Source organism: Eurytemora carolleeae, unplaced genomic scaffold, assembly GCF_000591075.1.
Source record: "Eurytemora carolleeae unplaced genomic scaffold, Eaff_2.0 scaffold201, whole genome shotgun sequence".
NCBI lineage: Eukaryota > Metazoa > Arthropoda > Copepoda > Calanoida > Temoridae > Eurytemora > Eurytemora carolleeae.
Window position 1 is genome coordinate 49,780 of NW_019396171.1, and position 19,841 is coordinate 69,620.

At 30.6% G+C, this 19,841-nt stretch overlaps 1 protein-coding gene across 3 annotated transcripts; it reads right to left on the reverse strand.

The window, feature by feature from the left end:
* Positions 1–629: 629 nt before the first annotated feature.
* Positions 630–18,936, reverse strand: LOC111697121 (uncharacterized). Of its 3 annotated transcripts, XM_023467010.1 has the most exons (14): positions 18,806–18,936; positions 17,009–17,143; positions 10,500–10,596; positions 10,228–10,289; positions 9,494–9,585; positions 7,816–7,847; positions 6,457–6,519; positions 5,666–5,719; positions 5,400–5,451; positions 5,052–5,216; positions 3,613–3,671; positions 3,318–3,417; positions 1,995–2,083; positions 630–1,481 (listed from the first exon to the last, which is right to left on the reverse strand). In XM_023467010.1, exons 1-14 carry the CDS (start codon positions 18,906–18,908, stop codon positions 1,430–1,432), a joined length of 1,155 nt encoding a protein of 384 aa, XP_023322778.1. In that variant the 5' UTR covers positions 18,909–18,936; the 3' UTR covers positions 630–1,429. The 3 variants fall into 3 exon arrangements, with proteins under 3 accessions (XP_023322778.1, XP_023322780.1, XP_023322779.1); XM_023467012.1 differs by lacking the exons at positions 17,009–17,143; positions 18,806–18,936 and adding an exon at positions 15,412–15,440 and having other exon boundaries at positions 1,127–1,481; XM_023467011.1 differs by lacking the exons at positions 17,009–17,143; positions 18,806–18,936 and adding an exon at positions 11,918–12,045 and having other exon boundaries at positions 1,127–1,481.
* Positions 18,937–19,841: the final 905 nt, after the last annotated feature.

The following is a 19,841-nucleotide window of genomic DNA, read 5'->3' on the forward strand; positions in this document are numbered from 1 at the left end:
CAAGGGTTATAAAATGACTGTTCCATAATTGCTGTTAGATTATTCTCCTCTCTTTAGCTCCTGACACATTAATAATATCTGAACTCAATAATAGTACACTGAGATTGTTGTGTTATTTTTAACTTATTGGTTGTGCCCGGCGTTGCCAGTTTTTTACATATATTACCCCCAGGGCACCCTTGGGGTTCCTCAAAAATTTCAGCCAACTTGTTCCAGCAGTTTGACCAGTATATATATATATGTAAGCGAAGAACTTCAATATACAAATTAAAAATTTTGATTCTCAAGTTTTAATTTTCTAATTCTCTGTGCCATCTGATTTTGTAAACCTTTGATATTTCAAACTATGACTCCTGCTTTAGCAAATAGTCAAACTTGAAATATCTAAGGTTCACACAAGCTGGTGCAAAGCTGTAGGAATCGGAAAATTTGAGTTTTTTGTTTCGATGCTTTTGAAACTATAATTTCAATAATAACAAAATAATATTTATTTTTAGTCGAATCACAAATGACAGCTGGAAACAATTTTGATTATATACATTTATATTTTTAATAATACTGCAGGAACTAAAAACTGTTTAGAAAAATAATGAGAATTAAATCATAAAATTTAAAATAAACTAACTAAAAGATTCATTTTAAAAAAAAGTCACAAAATATATTCAAAATGAACTTTTAAATTATTTCTTTATTAGCCAGCTCAAAAAGGGATATTCAAGCAAAATTTGAAATGCAGATGGTCATTTTTCGTTATTCCAGACCTCTGCTTTAAAATTTGTTGTTATAAAAAACTCAAAATAAAAAGTGTGATTTAAAGACAATTGAAATTCTAGCAAAGATGATCTATATTAACTCAGATTTGATCAATGATAACTCAAATATGATATGTAATAACTCATGTATGTAACATTTTGAATATGATCTGTAGTAACTCAAATATGATATGTAATAACTCATGTATGTAACATTTTAAATATGATCTGTAATAACTCAAATTTGATCTATACTAACTGAAATTTATGATCTGTAATAACTCAAATATAATTTGCATTAACTCAATTTGAATTCAAATTTGATCTGTATTAATTCAAAAAGGATCATAAAAAATCAAATATGATCTGTAATAAATCAAATATGATCTATATTAACTCAAATATGATCTGTAATAAATCAAATATGATCTGTAATAACAAATGAAATTTAGGAAGTTATGATCTGTTTTAACTCAAATATGATCATTAATAACTCCAAAATGACCATAAAGAACTGAAATATGACATAAATAACTCAAATATGACATAAATAACTCAAATATGATTATAAATAACTCAAATATGATCATAAATAACTTAAATATGATCATAAATAACTCACATATGGACATAAATCTTCGATGGGGAAAATTTATTTACTATGTTAATCCGTGGTCTCATAGAACAGAAAGTGCAGTGATAGCGGCCTGGTGCTCCAGCTTCTGCTTTCTAAAATAAAGAAAGAAATTAAGGTTTTGCAACTAACTCAAACTTTCTATTTACTATATTTTTACAACCTGATTGTGTAAACATTAGATATTCCAAATTTAGATTATTTGATCTAACAGAATTCATAATTAAAAATATCAAAGGTCTTCGACATTGGATTGCAAAGCTATAGGAATTCGAAAACTAAAGTTTGTAACAAAGGCTCAATTTATTTAACTAGTGTTAGAAAAATAAAATAGGGTTTAATTTAATCACTTTAGCAGTAGATTTGTATGATACCTCGTGTTTCTAAAAATTGAAAAACCGTTTGATCGAGTATTATCTAAGATAACACTTTAATTTTAATTTTTTATAATTAAAAGTAAAGATATAACAGTCGGTTCAAAGCCTCATGAATCAGTGATTTGAGATTTATACCATCGGTAGATTGTTCAGGGACATAACTTAAATTCGTTAAATTTTGTTCCTATTGGTGCGGTTATTCAACAAAATGAAAAGATAATGTATTATCACCTCAGCAGAGCGGTTTCTTCTTCCTGGAGAACCTCCAATATACTCTGCTCCATTGTTCTACCAAGGATACCCTCCAGAACCATTCCAACCTATATATTCAAGATAAATCATATTCTTACTGGAGAACCTCCGGTATACGAGCTGCTCCATTCCAACACAGATATTCAAGATAAATAATATTCTTCCTGGAGAACCTCCAGTATACTCTACTCAATTCCAACCTATATATTCAAGATAAATCATATTCTTCCTGTAGAACCTCCAGTATACTCTACTCAATTCCAACCTAGATATTCAAGACAGTTTCATGCATACCCTGTCAGTAAACCTGGAAACGTCGAAGATTTACCTTTTACGTTAAAAACCCAATTATGATTAAAACGGTTTATGTATTCCCAGTAATCCTGGAAACGTAGGAGATATACCTTTACATTATCTGACTAGATGATCAAGTCAATTTACGCATGGCAAACCTGGTAACCTTAGAGATGTAACTTTTACGTAATTTTTCAACTTGAATCAATCAATGTGCAGAAAGAGACATAACTTTTATGTAAATTGTTATATTAGAAAGCTATATCCCTATATTTCCGACTGATTAAGATGAAAGCGAATAAAGGAATTGAGTCATTGTCACAAACTCAAATTTTCTAATCCCTATATCTTTGCAACCTGATGATGTAATCCTTTGATATTTCAAACTTAGATTATTTGATCTAACAGAATTCATATTTTGATATAGTTAAAGTCTACAACATTGAGTTGTAAAGATAAAGGGATTAGAAAATCAGAGTTTGTGGCAAAGACTCAATTCCTTTGTTGAATTTATCAAATGTTTCTTTCCATATGTAAATGACTTTCTGGTAATTTGTAAAAAAAATAATTGTAATTGCGTCTTTTCAGAGCTCTATATCTTCCATGGTCTAACCTTTGAAGTTTGAATAGTGTTGTTTAATCACTTTGAATCATTTTTAGGGGAAAAAAAACTTCCAAGGTTTAAAAACTGTAAAATGTTATAAAGATTGCTTGTATTAAATTTTGCAATATCTTTTTCCTAAACAAACAAAGAAATTGTAAAATGATCTTTACAACACATGGTTTTTCCATGGTTTTCAATCTTTATTGGGTCGATTTTGCATATATCTTCTGCTAGTGTCTAAATTTGACATACTTAAAGAAAGGTAGATGTTTTGGAACAAAATTAGAAAACACTAGAAAACACTTGAAAAAACGCCCGAAAAAATTATGCATAATTTTGACATTGAAAGAAATTATATGGGGAAAAAAGGAAAGAAAAAAAAATAAATGAAAGCACATCACTACCTCGGAATCAAAGTTGAAAAGTTCTGGATCTAAAGGATAAATTTGTGTTTCTTTATCCAGACCTGTACCTCGACTCTCCTCTCTTGGGGACACACTTGGTCTGCACAAACAATATTATTATTATTATTATTATTATTACTATTATTATTATTATTATTATTATTAATATTACCATACTTATACTTTTTATGTATTATTATGTATTATCATTATTGTTTTTATTTAATTATTGTCAATATTTTTGTGAATTTTACACTAGTTATTATGATTGTAATTATAGTAAGAAAAAACTAACGTAGTGTAAGGATCTGTCTGAACTTCCGCATTAGCTTCCTCAACCTTGTTTGTTATTTCCTGAAATTAAATTAGTTTAAAATTAATTTGAACCTCGTTTAGACGTGGTTCAAATATAAGACGCGGTTTAAACATACATAGTTCCACTTGAAATTAAAATCAGTGTTTCGAAATTTGAACCAGAGCTTAATTGGAACGAGTTATTGGTGGTTCAGTGACGCGATTCAAATTCTTTAAATTCGGCCTCAGTTCATATGTTTTATGTTAAAGCCTGAGGTGAGGTTCCCATTTACAATTTCTTAGGAAAACTAAATTTCAGTCTTAAATCATTCAAACCACAAGCAGCGGTAGTATATTTGAATATCCGAGCCGGGTCAACCTTTCCGGTTCTAGTATTTACTGTACCTAGCTCTATGGAAAGGAATACCCGATGCAACAAGGTTGACGGCGTCAGAATTTTTACTAAAGGGACAGAGGTGCGTGAAACCCTTTCTTAATTCTACCTAGTTCCAAAAAGTTAGATTAAAATCATTTAAAAATATATTATAAACTCAGACTGTTTTATGGCATTACTGCAAGTGTGCGTTTATATCTGACAAGACATTTTCTATTCTTTTTAAATAAACGCTTAGCTTTGCTTTCCTTGGGTTTAAAGAAGTTATTGGCGAAATTCTCATCGATTTTTGTTTGAGAGCTTGAGTGGGTGATATGTCATGGTAAAACGTAGATAAAATAATATTCCTTTTATTTTTAAGCATGGCGCTAATTGTAAAAGAAGTGAACTTTTTAATAAGAATGCTATGATTAATCAATAAATCTTTCTCTTAAATACAAATTATTTATATTTCAAAGCGATTAGGTTTCAAAAACCATCGGTTGGTAAACATTTTTCTTATTATCACAATGATAGTTCTAAAAAAAAATGGTAGTTACGTTTTTAAATTTTAAAAATTATCTCTAATTCGCTTTTTCCTTTTAAAAAAGATCTTTACGTTTTCATTAATTTTTTACTGTTAACAAAAAAATAATTTATCAGAAACCTAAAAAACTGCCTATAATCTAAATGTTTCAGGCACCTCTGCCCCTTTAGTAAAAGTAAATTCAACCTATATGAAGCATAGTCAGACCGCGTCAACCGGATATTCAAATGTACTACGGCTGCCCGTAAAGCATAAAGTCAAACCGCGTCAACCTTGTTGCACCGGCTAGTCCTGTCCATAGAGCTAGGTACAGTACAAGCTGGGAACGGAAAGGTTGACCCGGCTTGGATATTCAAATGTACTACGTCTGCCCGTGATGCATAAAGTCAAACCGCGTCAACCTTGTTGCACCAGCTAGTCCTGTCCATAAAGCTAGGTACAGTACAAACTGGGAACGGAAAGGTTGACCCGGCTCGGATATTCAAATGTACTACGGCTGCCCGTGCTATATATATCCTACCTCCAGCCATTTCTCTGTTTGAAGTTGACTATGTTTCCTCCCAGGAACAGGGTTAATTAATGAGGAGGAGTTTATGTAGGGGGAGGGGAACATATCCTTCCGGGGGGAGCTAACACGCCCCTGATTGGAGGAAAAGGGGACATCCCCCTGAAAACCATTTGTCACCTAAAATGTAAAAATTATTAACGAAAATATCTATGGGTTGAATAATGCACTGTATTTTGTTCTGACTAAATGGTATTTTTATTATATAGTACTTATTAATTATTCTAAATTACCAAAAAAAATAATAGCAATGTTTTTAGAATTAAAAATGACAATATCCTTTACATTAATTCAAAATCTTACCGTAGTACTTTTATACCCTCTACTCCCAAATCCACCATTCAAAAATGAATGTCTGAAACGAAATCTCAAATATCACCTTGCTATCTTTATTCAAATACTAAATTATTAATCCACGCGTAAAGAAAAGAGATAAAAACCATCTTGCTCGTAACAAAAAATCGATTAAATATTTCATTATTACTTTTCACAAAATATATTTTCTTGATTAATCTATATCAATTTTCTATACGAAAACCTTTTAGATAAAAAACTTGATTGAGATTTTCCTATAATTATTATCTGAGGGTTTGTTTGAAATCTCAATATCTGGTAACCTACGTCTAAAAGTTAAAAAATATAAAAAACAAATTTTAGAATTTTATCGATTATCTATATATAAATTTGACTTGTCTGTTTGTTTGTATCCAATAAACGTCAAAACGGCTAAACCGATCGGGCCCAATATTTTTGTGGTACATCATGTGACCATAGGGAAGGTTTATGAATGATAAAATTTTAAAAAAAATGTGTTTTAAAGGTTTTTAATTTTGTAAAAAAATTTAAATTGTTGAAAATCCGCGAATTTTTTTTTAAATCCGCAAAATTTTTTCTTCTTTGTTTTAAAATGTAAACAAAAAGAACATGTTCACAATTTAAATAGAAGATGGGCGCGAAGCGCCCTAAAAGCCTTGTGATTATAGATTTCTTCCGATTATGATTATTATTTATTTGGGTATTTTCATAGACTAAAATCAAATCTATTGAAAAAACATGAGAAAAATTTCAGAATTTCGAATTTCCGTAATCAGTGAAATATTTATTTAAAAAAATAAAAAATTTCTGATATTTTCCAGTTTTCATGTTGGCGGGTTTTCCAATACGAAAGCTATCGAAATCATCATGAGGCAACATTTTAAAATATTCTAACGACTTTTAACCTTCCTTCGGGATTGTTGTGAGTTTGAACCTGAACGGTTTCGACCATTTTAACGTTTATTGGATAGAACCAACAATAAAACATAAAAGGAAACAACATTATTTATTTTAAGATTTAAAAATATAATGATAAATTCCAAACCTTTTCCGGTCCGATTCCTTTCTGTTAGAATTAAATGATGTAGGTTTGTTAGGATCCCTTCTCCTATATTTACAATTTTAATATTTAAAAAAAAGAAAAATTGATTTCGCAACGCTAATGTTGGTTTCAACTTTGATTTATCAAAAATATACAAATGCAAACAGAAAATCCGCAAGTTGAATGAATTGTAAAACCATAAAGAACCTTGTGAGATTCAAAAACATGTTTTTATTCAAATACAGGGTTACCCACAAAGGATGAGACTGTAAAGACGACTCAAAACTCTAAAAATATGAATATTTAAAGCCTAATTTTTTGTTTCTGCATTAAAATAAGAATTTTGATTGTTAAATAAAATATTGCATAGAGAAATAAACCAGTTTTGTGCAACAAGGAACCCTGAATACAAGGAATTGAATTAAATAAATTCCGTACAGTCTCTGAAGTCTCATTCTTTGTGAGTAACCCCTATAGCTTAGAAGATTATCGGGATTATAATGACAGTTACTTCATACCAAAAAACGTTCTAGAAAATACTGTTTATTTACCCCTTTGTTAAGGTTAGCTTTTGATTAAAAGTATGTAAATCTAATTCTAAATATAGAAGAGATTGCATGTTTAAACTTTTATTATTTTAATCTATAAACTGGAGACAGAAATATTAAGAATATTAGCAATAATGGCAGCAAACCTTGTACATTTAGTACAAGACACGTTTTTACATTATCTAATAAATTGACGCTGTTTCGTATTGCTTTAAATTACAATAATTTGATAAGATTTTAGCAGATTTTTTAGTTTTGGAATTTAAAAAATCATAAAAAGTGATTCGGCGGGGGGGGGGGGAGAACATTTTTAAAAATTCTCTACAATTGCACACATGTTAAAGTCAACTAACTAAATAAAATTTAGATTAAGATTTAAGGATAAACATTATAATTTTTGAACTGGTTGACAAAATATATCTATTTTACTATTTTAGTTATTTTAGTTATTTTCCCTTCCCGTGTTCTCCAATTCAAAATTTGAGGCAAATCGGTCAAAGGGTTTCTTAAGTTATGATCTGACATAAAAACAGACAAATCAGAGATTACAACTTTATATATTGATATCAGAAATTTTAGTCGATATAGCCTGTGTCTCAATTTAATGAATTTGAGCCGCGTCAATAAAGTGCCGGCTTAAATCTTGAATCAATGAATACGATTTAAAGTGCATGAAACCAACCATATTCGAGCCGCGGCCCGGCTTAAATTTAAGCCACAGCTCAAATTCTTTAAATTCGGCTTCTGTGTTTTTTTCTACGAATTTCATAAATTAGTTTTAAAAGTGAGGAAGAATTAAATTAAGTAAATATTCCTGATGTAAGTTCCATCTGTAGGTGTTACTCTCTAAAAAAAGAAGATTAGTTAAAAGAAAAAAAAAAAAATTTTCTTTTCACAAACTCTGATTTTCTAATCTTTATCTCTGAGCAACGCAAGTTGAAGACCCTAAACATATTTCTAACTTTGAATTATGTTATATTAAATATAGCTAAGTTAAAAAATGCCGAAGGTGTAAACCATCAGGTTGCAAAGATATAGGCATTAGAATATTTGAAGACTTCCTTTTTATAATAGTACAATTCATAAGATGCAATTAAAAATTTCAATCACTCAAATTAATCAAGCAAAGTAATTTTAGAAACGTTTTTATGGATCAAAGCATTATTAATAAAAAGTCGTCTTTATTTTGTAATATAATCTGTTTGATTTTAGAAATAATCAAAAATTAAAAATAATGTATCTAAGAACTAATCTTTTAAATGTGATCCACAAAACTTTGGATAGAATAAATTAGCTTAACTGCATTGTACAGTAAACATTTAAATTTTAAACTCAGAAATTTTGAAATATTTCAACAACTTTTTTCAACAATAACCCGACCTTTAAATGATTTCTAGACAATGAAATCCACTAAATATGAGTTTGGTGTAATCCGTTTCTTTATAAGTTTCCAGCTCAGGGTTTAATTTATTTTCATTATCTTCAGGTTTATCATTTTACCATCAAAGTTGACAAATAACCCAGGAAACTTTTCCCAACTTTTTCAAAACTTATTTTGTTTTTCCAAATCTTAGAATATTAACATTACCCTCAGAACCCTTCAGAGCAGAACATTTTTGTGTACAGTTTGCATACAATTTAAAAATTCAAACATCTAATATATATGTACTTAGCTTGTCTGTTTGTTTGTTTGTTTGCGTCCAATAAACGTCAAAACGGCGCAGATTTTTTGTGGGACCTAGTTTTTTAAATAGGACAGTATTTAAAACTTTTTTCAGTTTAAATATAAATTTTAGATGTTTAAATATTTATTTTCCAAGACGAATGTTACACGGATAGTATATATATGTACACCCTATCGGAACAAGCACTAAAATTAGAAAAATCCTAGCATATTCTTCCCTCAACCCTGCACCCTTAGTTTGTATTATTAATTAAATTGAGTCAATTCCACAAACTCTGATTTTCTTATCCCTAAATCTTTGCAAACAAATATCGTAGACCTTAGATAGTTCTGTGAAATCAAATAATCTAAGTTAGAAATATCAAAGGTTTACAACATCAGGGTGCAAGGATATAGGAATTATACAATTTAAGTCTTTGGCTAAAACTCAATTTCTTCGGTCCCAGGAAATTTTTAACGTCCAAAATTGGCTCGAAGCCTCTACTACGTCAAAATATCCAACGAAAATACAGCAACAGAAATTTTACGGCAAGCAAGAAAAAACATAATTTCAATCATAGGTCAAACCAGGCGGATACGGCGAAATTTTTTTTTAAGTTGTACGGTTTTGAATTTTGAAATATAGACAATCCCTTAGGTCGGAATATCTCTTAGTTCAGTACAAGGATAGTGTTGGACCGGTACGAATTTATTAGAGCTTTCATAAGCTGGTTGAGAAGGTTTAATAGGTCACTAGGTTGGTACAAGTACAGGGGTCCGGCCAGTTTAAAATTAAATTGACCCTAGTCCACCGTGAATTGTACTGTACCTGTCTATCTAAAGTTATGATCTGAGTACGTATAGGAGTATAAGTACTCCCTCTTACTACACGCTTATCAAACATAATATTAGGCGGTTTACCTAAATATATATATATACATAATATAAAATAGATATATAAATAATTTATATAATTTTTAGATTTTTTTTCAAAAAGTTTAATTGAATTATGTATTGAGCAGAAAATCAAATTTTAATGAGTTTTTTTTCTGGTCAGCCAGTTGGAATTTATTGTTTAAAAAAAGTTACAAGGTTACAAATATCAGGGATCAGCTGTTGCAAATATCAGATATCTGGCTGAAAAAATACAAAGAATTAATTAAATAATGGAGCCTGGAGGGTATTCGTTGGGGTATTCAAGGTTGAAGGGAGCAAAAGGAGAAATGACTGAAATGAAAAGATTAAGCATTAATCCTCAAATTAAAAGCGCACACTGTAGATATCGAGATCAAACTATCGGTAGAATTCGAGTTCCGATTTGATTTGCTCTTTTGAATGAGGGTAAATTATATGCAGGGTGAGTCACCAAAAAAATAGTTTTTTCTCACTAATGGTATTTTTCTTGTCTGTAATTTTTAGACATTTAAAAATTTTTTTTTGTTACTCAAACGGACCGGAAAAAATCTGCTAAACTTTTTTCTCAGAATTGAAAGTGCAGGAAAACAAAACAACTCTTTTTGTTGACTCACCCTGTACATTTAATAAACATACATAAATACTCACCATTCACTTGATGCTGGATCTTAGGTTTGTTTGTAACCAGCATTGTGGGTCTGCTAACGTAACTAGAATAAAAATGTGTGTTATTATATTTATACATAGTTAAACAATTTTGAAAAAATTTTAAATATTATTATACCCAGTGTCTGCTGAGGCCCTGCAAGCCATATGATGAATTAAAATCAACTTAATTTACATCGTTATAAACCATTTGGAGTCATATTAACATCACAAAATGACGTTAAAAAACGTGAAAGTAAACCAAGGTTTTTTACCTGTAAACACCAGAGTTTGATCCAAGTTCATGAAGAAACCCCGACATATGGGAGGGGAGGGTTAAAACGCTAGTCATGTTCAGGTATCTTGGCTTATCTAGAATATAAGAATATTCAGGTAAATTGACATCAGGGATGGAGACTGCTCTACTATATTTGTACCGACCCAGCAAAATCTCGATTTATTAGCTCCATGATAGTCAATATTCAGGTAAATTGACATCAGGGATGGAGACTGCTCTACTATATTTGTACCGACCCAGCAAAATCTCGATTTATCCGCTCCATGATAGTCAATATTTCCGATTATTGCAATTTATATTAATTAACTGTCTTTTTTATATTTATATATAAAAACAACTTTTTGTATTAAAGCTCTAGCTTAAAAGTTAAATTTATAAAAAATTTAGATATAAAATAACATTACAATATTTGTAATTCTCAAATTTTTAATTGTAGAAGAGTATGCTTTAGCTATATTTTCAAGAGTTCATATCCCTAAATTATCAAAAAATGGAAAAAGGATTAAGATAATTTTTTTAAATATTAAAAATTACGATTTAAAAAAATCAATTCTTAAATCTTACTCGGGAAAACTTCGTCGTGACTCCGCCAAGCCGAACGTAGCGCTTCCGGCCTCCGGCATTCAAATACAGCCGGCGGAAGCTGGAAGTTCAGTTTGCCGCCTTAAAGGGATTGTTCAACTTTTTAAATGCCATAATTTTCGAAAAAATTGCCAAATAATCCATTAATTCTGGAATTCCGTATTTTCTCTTATTTAATATAAATTTTATAATTTGTTAAACTCCGTAGAATTAAACTTTATTCGAAATGTTATGAAAGTTGGAAAGTGCAACAAAAAAAATATACAACAAAATATTCGATAATCATTGATTATCAATATTAGCCAAGTTGAGTTTCTATAATTGTGTGTTGATGATGATACAAACCTCATGAATTAATAAAGTAGATGTTCATTTTCAAAATATATTTTGGTCTTTAAAGGCCGCATTTAATGAATTTAAACTGCGTAGCTGTTCCGCAAAAAAACCTGTTTAAATTAAGCGCTGGCTTAAATCAGAGAACATATCAAATGAACCAAACTTGGTTGAGTCGCGTCTCAAATTTGAGACTCGGCTTAAATTCTTTAAATTCGGCCTCTTCTCTAACGATATTAATTCAAAATAATGTTATGATGTACATATTTAATTAGGTGAATTTTCCCTTTAATAATCCACGTGCAGATAAACTTGAAGAATTCCAGTGTTGGAGCAAATAACCGAATTATTAAATGCCTTCTTTATTCGATTACATTCTACATTAAAAACTTCAACCAATCCGGTGTGGAACTCATTCAGTGTGAAACTTAAATCATTGTATGTGTTCAAAGATAATCTGAAAATTATTAAAGTGTAAACCTCACGGATGAAAGCCGAAATTCATCTAGCCTGTTTAGTCCTTAAACAGCTGATTTAGGACCTGCCATCCAGTGTTCTACAACGGTACCCTTTAAACCTTTGTAAGAGGAAAAGTTTTTTTTATATTTGAAAATAAATGATTTTAATAGAGTTCAATTTACAAATTATTTGAAGACAACGTTATCTTCAACAATGTTAATTTTCTGATCTAGTTCACGTTTTTTGTTTTGTTACAATCCCAAAAAATATTGTTGATATAGATATTAACACATTAACAATAATAAACCTAAAAAAAGATTTCTATTTGTAAAATAATCTGTATCTGTAATCTGTATCTGTAATCTGTATCTGTAATCTGTATCTGTAATCTGTATCTGTAATCTGTATCTGTAATCTTTATCTGTAATCTGTATCTGTAATCTGTATCTGTAATCGGTATCTTTAATCTGTATCTGTAATCTGTATCTGAAATCTGAATCTGTAATCTGTATCTGTAATCTGTATCTGTAATCTGTATCTATAATCTGTATCTGTAATCTGTATCTGTAATTTGTATCTGTAATCTTTATCTGTAATCTGTATCTGTAATCTGTATCTAATCTGTATCTGTAATCTGTATCAGTAATCTTTAACTGTAATATTTATCTGTAATCTGTATCTGTAATCTGTATCTGTAATCAGTATCTGTAATCAGTATCTGTAATCAGTATCTGTAATCTGTATCTGTAGTCTGTATCTGTAATCTGTATCTGTAATCTGTATCTGTAATCTGTATCTGTAACCTTTGTCTTTATAAAAATCTGCAATTGTAACACTGCACTGGACTAAAACCCCATGGACACAAATCTAAAACTCTTAAAACACAAATATAGATGTTTTAAAAAATATTTAAACTTTTGAAACGTATTTAAATCTTCTATACTATAACTAAAACTTCTTAAAACATATTTGCACAACATATGTTTAGCCATTAAAAACTGTTGAAACATATATCAGAACCTCCTTTAACATTTTAAAAACTTTGAAAACAAAGATTTCTTAATCTTCATAACAATTTAAAACTTCCTAAACATATCTGAAACTCCTAAATATTGGAAATGTTTAAAACATATGCAAGCATTAACTTAAGTTTGGGACAATTTTGGACTTTCCGAAAAGAACCCATTGTTCTACCGACTCTGCTTAACGATTTTAAATGGAATTTCGTCTTGGTCACAAACTCAAATCATCTAATCCCCATATCTTTACAACCAGAGGCTGTACACTTTTGATATTGCAAACTCAGATTATTTGATCCAACAGAATTTATAGTTGGAAATACACAAGGTCTACAATTCATTGGGTTGCAAAGATATAGGGATTAGAAAATCCAATTCCTTGGTAAAAACTTTAAAATATTTTAATTACTAAACTATCTATCCATATATATGATTATCTATCTATCTATATAATATATCGGAGGCTCTGCCACGACAAACATTATACACTGTACTGGAGCATATATTTTCTACCTGGAGGTATACCTGGAGATATATACCATTTTACCTTTCTACATATCTATCTATCTATCTTTCTATCTATCAATCCATCTATCTATCTATCTATCTATCTATCTATCTATCTATCTATCTATCTATTTATTTATCAATCTATCTTTCTGTCTATTTATCTATCTCTCTATTTATCTATCTCTCTATCTTTCTATTTATATTTCTATCTTTCTATTTATCAAACTAGCTGTTTGTTTATAAATCTAGTATTTATCTATCAATTTATCTAACAAAATATTTATCAATCTTTCTATCTATTTATCTATTTATTAATTTATCTTACTTGCTGATAATTTATCTTTCTATCTATCTGTCTATCTAAATTAATCTGGCTAAGTAGAGACTTGAAAAAGCTTATACATATTTCATATATATAAATCAATACTCATCTCTCTCTTTTTTCATATTTTTCCTGTTTTAAACTGCTTCATTTAGAATAGATATTTAATCAAGCTTATAAGACAGGAATTGTGCAGTGTACACAGAACTAATTCACTTGAAAAGAATATTCAGCTACTGATAAAGTATTTACTTTATAACAACACCAAATCTTCTATCTATATTCTATATTCAAAGAAAAATATTTGGTCTGGTGGACATTTTTTTTTTTTGAGAAACTTTTAGTTATCGTAGAAAAACACAGACATAAAAGTATAGAAAACTGTTTTTTAAAAGACTATTACTCTTTTTTTAACTTTTTAATTATTTGGCGGATCAATCGATTTTGCTGAAGATTTGAAAACTCAATTTCATTTATATTGCAGAAGATTGCATGGTAGGTAGCTCTAGCATGATTTCGATCAATTTAATAAAATATGAACTTCGATTCCACACTGGAAACTGGACAAAAGGAGAACTTTATGCGACATCAGTTGTACAACTGTGTGACCTCGTAGTTCCTTTTGTTTTGATTTTACACACATGTATGGTAAAGCAAATTTACAAATATATATAGAAATTTAAAATCAAACAATACACTTCTGTTTTACGAACGCTTTTTGATAGATCAACACAAAGAGTTCTCTGGCCTAGGTGAGATACCCTTGTAAATCGGGCATTTCTAACTTTGCATTGTTACAGTTGAAAATAAGCGTACGGGCCCTTTAATGGCTTGCATTGCCTGGTCTTAACAATTTACAAAAGCTTTTATCCCTCCAGCCCAATTAATAAACTGATCTATGTTTATCTTTTACAAATAAATTTCAAATCTCTTTTTGTATTCCCATCTACCTTCTCTCTATCTGTATAGGCTCTTATAGTATTGTTTATGTTTTGAAAATGTGTGTAATAAAAATAAAAAATTTAAGAAAATAAGAGTTATATAAGAAATATAATATTTTAATTCCTTTTTTCTAGCCATTTTTTAATCATTATTTGCAACTACTTGACAGGGAACCCGTAGTTAGTTAAGTATAATCTTTCATTTCCCCTCCCCCAAAAAAAAGAAGAAAATTGTATCGTCTTCTAAGAGGGAACCCGCGATTGTGAGGTTATTTTTCTTAATTGTCCCAAGAGAGGTAAAGTAACAATTACGTATCACCCCGCTTTTGGGGGAATCATGGGTCATGGGTCAATTGTTGGTGAAAGGGAGGAATTATTACAGGCTATAGCCCCGTTTATCAAGAATTAACATTATATAAACTGCATATAAGTACCACTCTTTAAATACATACCCTGCAGGGTGGCCCAAGAAACAGCCCGTAAGATAACTAGAGTCTCAATTTTAGACCAATATTGACAATTTTGAGAATTTTTGGGACACCCTCTTATTTAACATTTTAATGTCCGATCAATAAATATGAGTCATAAACCCCTTGACTAATTTTCCCTCAAATTTGACTGGGGGAATTCGTTGAAATCAAGGGAATGTTCTTAGCTTGAGTTGGTCGAATTATTTATACTTCCAAACAAAGCTGAATTTCCCAAAATTAAATTAAAAAGTACCTTATTATGTTTTTTGATATTCTTTTTTCCTTTCTTGAATATTGCATTTTTTTCTTTAACATAGATTGATTTCTACACACACATTTTACATTAGGGTTCTTTAAAAACAAGAAAAGCACAGGGAATTTGTGGATTTTCTTGAGATTTTCTTTAAATGCACTTTTGAAGTAAAGTATTAATATTTAATTAAAAGTGTAAATTAGAAAATATTCTTCTTTTTAAGACTAGAGTTCTCAATTTTATGTTTTCAAGGACTCTGGCCTGTTTTGTCCATGGGGAGAGGGGGGGGCGGGTCTTATGAATAGTTAAATGGGAAAATCTACAAATATCTCGAAAATTGTTTTTACTTGGATAAAAAGGTAAAAGTAAAGAAAATAAAAAAAAACCGGCGCGAAACACTCTAAAATTTTAGTTGATATTAGGACTTGTTTGATCGGGTATCTTACTACTACTACATGATAGTTTGTATCTCCTTCCATAGTTGTTTTGTCGNCAGACACACCATGTCTACAATTAGAATTGATTATAGGAATCTTGGAATTCCAATTTTTCATTTACAAAAGAAGTGTACTGCAGTTTTTGGGAGGAATGAAAACAAACTTTTTGGTTTTGTTTATGTTTTTCTCGGAATGTGCAGTACACGTTGTAAACGAAATATCTGTTAAGAATTGTGTAGCAAAGAGAATGTATGATGAATGATGAACCAACAAATAGCAACCCCCCCCCCCTATAAATATTTAAGAAAACTCCCCCCCCCCCCTCTATAAATATTTATAACTGTTATACCTGGAAGTTTACCAAGGGTTCTCAAGACCAATTTTGCCAATAAAACGTCCAGCGCGCAGCGTAAGCAAAGGATATTTTGTTGGCAAAATTGGACGAGGGAACCTGTGGTTTGATTAAATTATCAATTTTCCGAAAAAGTAGTTGTAAATAATTATAATGAAAAACACAGGTTTGCAATTAGAACTGACTGATGGAACCATGTTAATTCTCGTCTTGTGAAAACTTCCCGTCCCTCTATTAAGGGAATCATAGGCCGGTATAATGTTTACCAAGAGGCAGTAAAATATCTGCATATTTTTTCATTTGATGAAAATTGATTATAAAATAAAGGCCTTTTAAAAACAGGACTGTAAAAATATCATAATAATTATCAATGTTAAAATATTTGTGTTAATATTTATTGTTTTCTTATTAAAAAATAGACATTTTTTTGCTGTGACCTTTCGTGTCACTGATCAACGCACAATATATATATAATTTTGGATACTATTGGACATTGGTAAACGTGATAAACATGTATCATGCAAATAAAATTAGATATACAGCGGTGTCCCAATGAACATGGAAATATATTGAGAGACAGTTTGAATATTGTCTTTGATTTCCGACAATGGTATAAAGGGCGTCAAAAAAAGAATGAAAGTCTAATGAGCTTTCCAAAAATAAAATCAACAATAAAAAATCGATTCAATCAGAAATTATGGAGAAATCCTTGTTTTTTTCTGCAATTTAAAAATCATCAATTTGCAGAAAAAAAAAACATTATTTCTGAACAGGGAAATATTGACGCCGATGTGTTACATTATATTACCTTTTAATTTGGGTAGAATGTATCTCTTATTGGCAGATTCAGTAGGAACTGTAATTATTAACGTTTCATCAGGGTCTAGACAATCTTCAGGGGTCTCAGGGTCACTCACAGACCTGGAGTTAGGGGCGTACTTGTCTAGACAAAAAAATGAAACGAAGATACAGGGTGTCCTAATAAACATAGGAATTCAGTGACGAATTCGATATCGTCTTTTCAAAAACTTCTTTGATTTTGTATAGTGATTCCTACTGAGAAAGCTGTAATCTGTAAGAGTTTCGTCTGCTATGCTCACTTTTTTTTCTTTATGTTTTGACTTCATAGGGGTGTACTTTGCAGTATACAAACAGAGTAAACTTGTCCGTCTTTATTGTTCATCTTGCAGAGAAATTATAGACACATCTTCACAGTCTTTTACCCTTTTCATAAAATAAACTCTAGCAGACATAATAATATTATGGCTGTTGAAATTAGGTATACAATGCTAATTCATAACAAAGACGATATCGAATTCGTCACTGAATTCCCATGTTTTTTTGGGACACCTTGCATATGCAGTCACATTAAATTAAACTAGAAGAGTATCATTCATTTGCCGTACGGTTCCGGTTTGCCCCACATAGTCTGAAGTTATACTGTACAGCTTGCTCCAGCTGGTTAAAAATCAGCCCGGTCCATAAAATAAACCGGAATTTCAGGGATTACACTGTGGAACAGGAAGGTACGGTTGTTGGGCTCAACTTTTGATCTTAAAAGGTCCAATGAGAATGAAATAATTTTAATTGCTTTAATTAATTTAGAAAGCTGAGTTACAAGCTACTAAAATAATTTACTTTTAAAAACATCAAGTACACATCAAAGTTCTTGAATGTCGTCTTCCTATTCCACAGTTTAATGGCTCCCAGTGTATATGTTCAGGGTGATTACGAGGTAAAGAAAAGGGTCTCTGGGGAAGTATCTCTCACTCTGAATAAGGGAAAGTCCCTGACGGGAGCTTAGCTTTTCCATTTCGTTTAGAAAGAGGAAAACATTTAAGCCCCCACAACCCCCGGGTGTCTCCGGACAAACATTTGTTTAAGGTCAGAGCTTCAGTTTTGAATTGATTTCAAGTGCGTATATAGGGAAGGTAAAGGGGGGTAGTGCCCCCCTTAGACCTGTAAAGGGGGGCATAGCACCCCAACTAGAACTCTGAGCTATCACACTTATATCTGTAGGACGGACCCTGATATATATCTAAATATAACATTTGATACGTCTCTGTAAAGTCCCAGGAGTCTACAATTTTTTTAGTAATGAATGTGCAAGAGCTAAAATTGCGCGCAAAATGAGTCAATTTATACATTTTTAAAGAGCCCTTGACCCAGCAAATTCAAATATGCAAAATTATTTTCAAAATTTGTATTACTTTATAATGTTTATTTAAGAAAATCTGAAAATGTGCAATTACTCCCTTTAAAGGCGTTTGTGCAAAAATCTTTGCGATTTTTTTTGGCAATAATTATGCATTCTGCTTTGTTTTGTTACAGGCTTTCAACAGGGCTATAGAATGTTAAAATCCAATGACTGAAAATATGTGTAATAAAAGATTAGGTCTCGTACTGGAAATTAAGGTATTCAGGCTGTAGCCAGAGACATGCGTTAGTTAGAAAATCTGAACTCCAGAGCACAAATAATTTTTTGAGTTATCAGTAAGAATATGGTTAGTGAAATTGATCGTACTGTTTGCAACTTTTCACATATAATGTAGATATAAATGATTTTAACGAAGTAGTTTCTTTTCTGGCTCATTTACGATTTTACCTTTATGTCTTGATCCGAATAGTTTTCTAGTTAATGCCGGTAAAAACGGAACACGCGGCTCACGTGCTTTCTTTGGAGATCGTCTTCGTAAATTCTTTAACATTGATATGCAATATGTTTTTATCTCAGCCAACTCTGAAACAAATGAAAGTTTTTAAAAAGGAAGTTTAACTGTTTAAAAAATATATTTTAACTCTTTTACTTAAGTGATATTTTTAAATTGTGTTGTTGAAAGTTCAGTTCTTAAAGGGAGTGTTTGCGAAAAATGAAAGGGGATACAGGCTTACGGCGAAATATAAGCGATTTTGATCACTACTAATCTTACTTCTATCTGTTGCGTCTATAAGGAGAAATTGTTAAAAATGACTCATGCTAAAGATTAAAGAACGTAGCGTCCATACAAATTCAGAAAGTTGCAACATTTAACTCTGATCGTAAAATAATCAATTTAATTCCAAACAAATCATTCAGTTATTACGATCAATAGTCATCGATTATTTATGACGCATTCGTATATAGACAATATTAAAAAAAATAATTTTGTTTCTTTAAATAACATTTCGCTGGCGCTGGATTTTGGAACATTCCTGGAAAATATGAAAATGTCGTCTTCATTATCAAAAATCCTCGAAAAAGGAATACATGTTTTTAAAAGTAAATATCAGATCATAAAAGCCTATACCCCGGCTATACAATAATGTTTCCAACGAACGGATTAAAAAATTCAAACGTGCCTATAGTCCTAGATGATATTAGTTATAAACAAACCCTTACGTGACAGGCTTATCTAGCTGTATCGCTTGTTTGACAAATTGTTAAAGAGACTGCAGTAGAATGAAATTTAAGCAAACCGTCTATTCATCTTTATTATCTTCTCTCCATAAGTCCGCATGTCAATCAATTTTAAGATAGAAAAATAGGATTTACTTCATCAGTTTAAAGATCAGACAAAGGTTTTACACATAAACATTACTTGACGGGGATTGTTCATTTGGCGTACCGTCCCATTTTGCCTTGTATTGTCTGTATATAGTGA

What these genes read in the sequence shown, in the direction of transcription:
- LOC111697121 (XM_023467010.1), bottom strand. Translation starts at nt 18,908, where the DNA reads ATGTTAAAGAATTTACGAAGACGATCTCCAAAGAAAGCACGTGAGCCG. An exon ending in TCATAACTTTAGATAGACAG is followed by an intron (nt 7,848 to 9,493) that starts GTACAGTACAAT and finishes TTCTTTTTTTAG; the next exon opens with AGAGTAACACCTACAGATGG. An exon ending in TTTTCAACTTTGATTCCGAG is followed by an intron (nt 2,084 to 3,317) that starts GTAGTGATGTGC and finishes TTGAATATATAG; the next exon opens with GTTGGAATGGTTCTGGAGGG.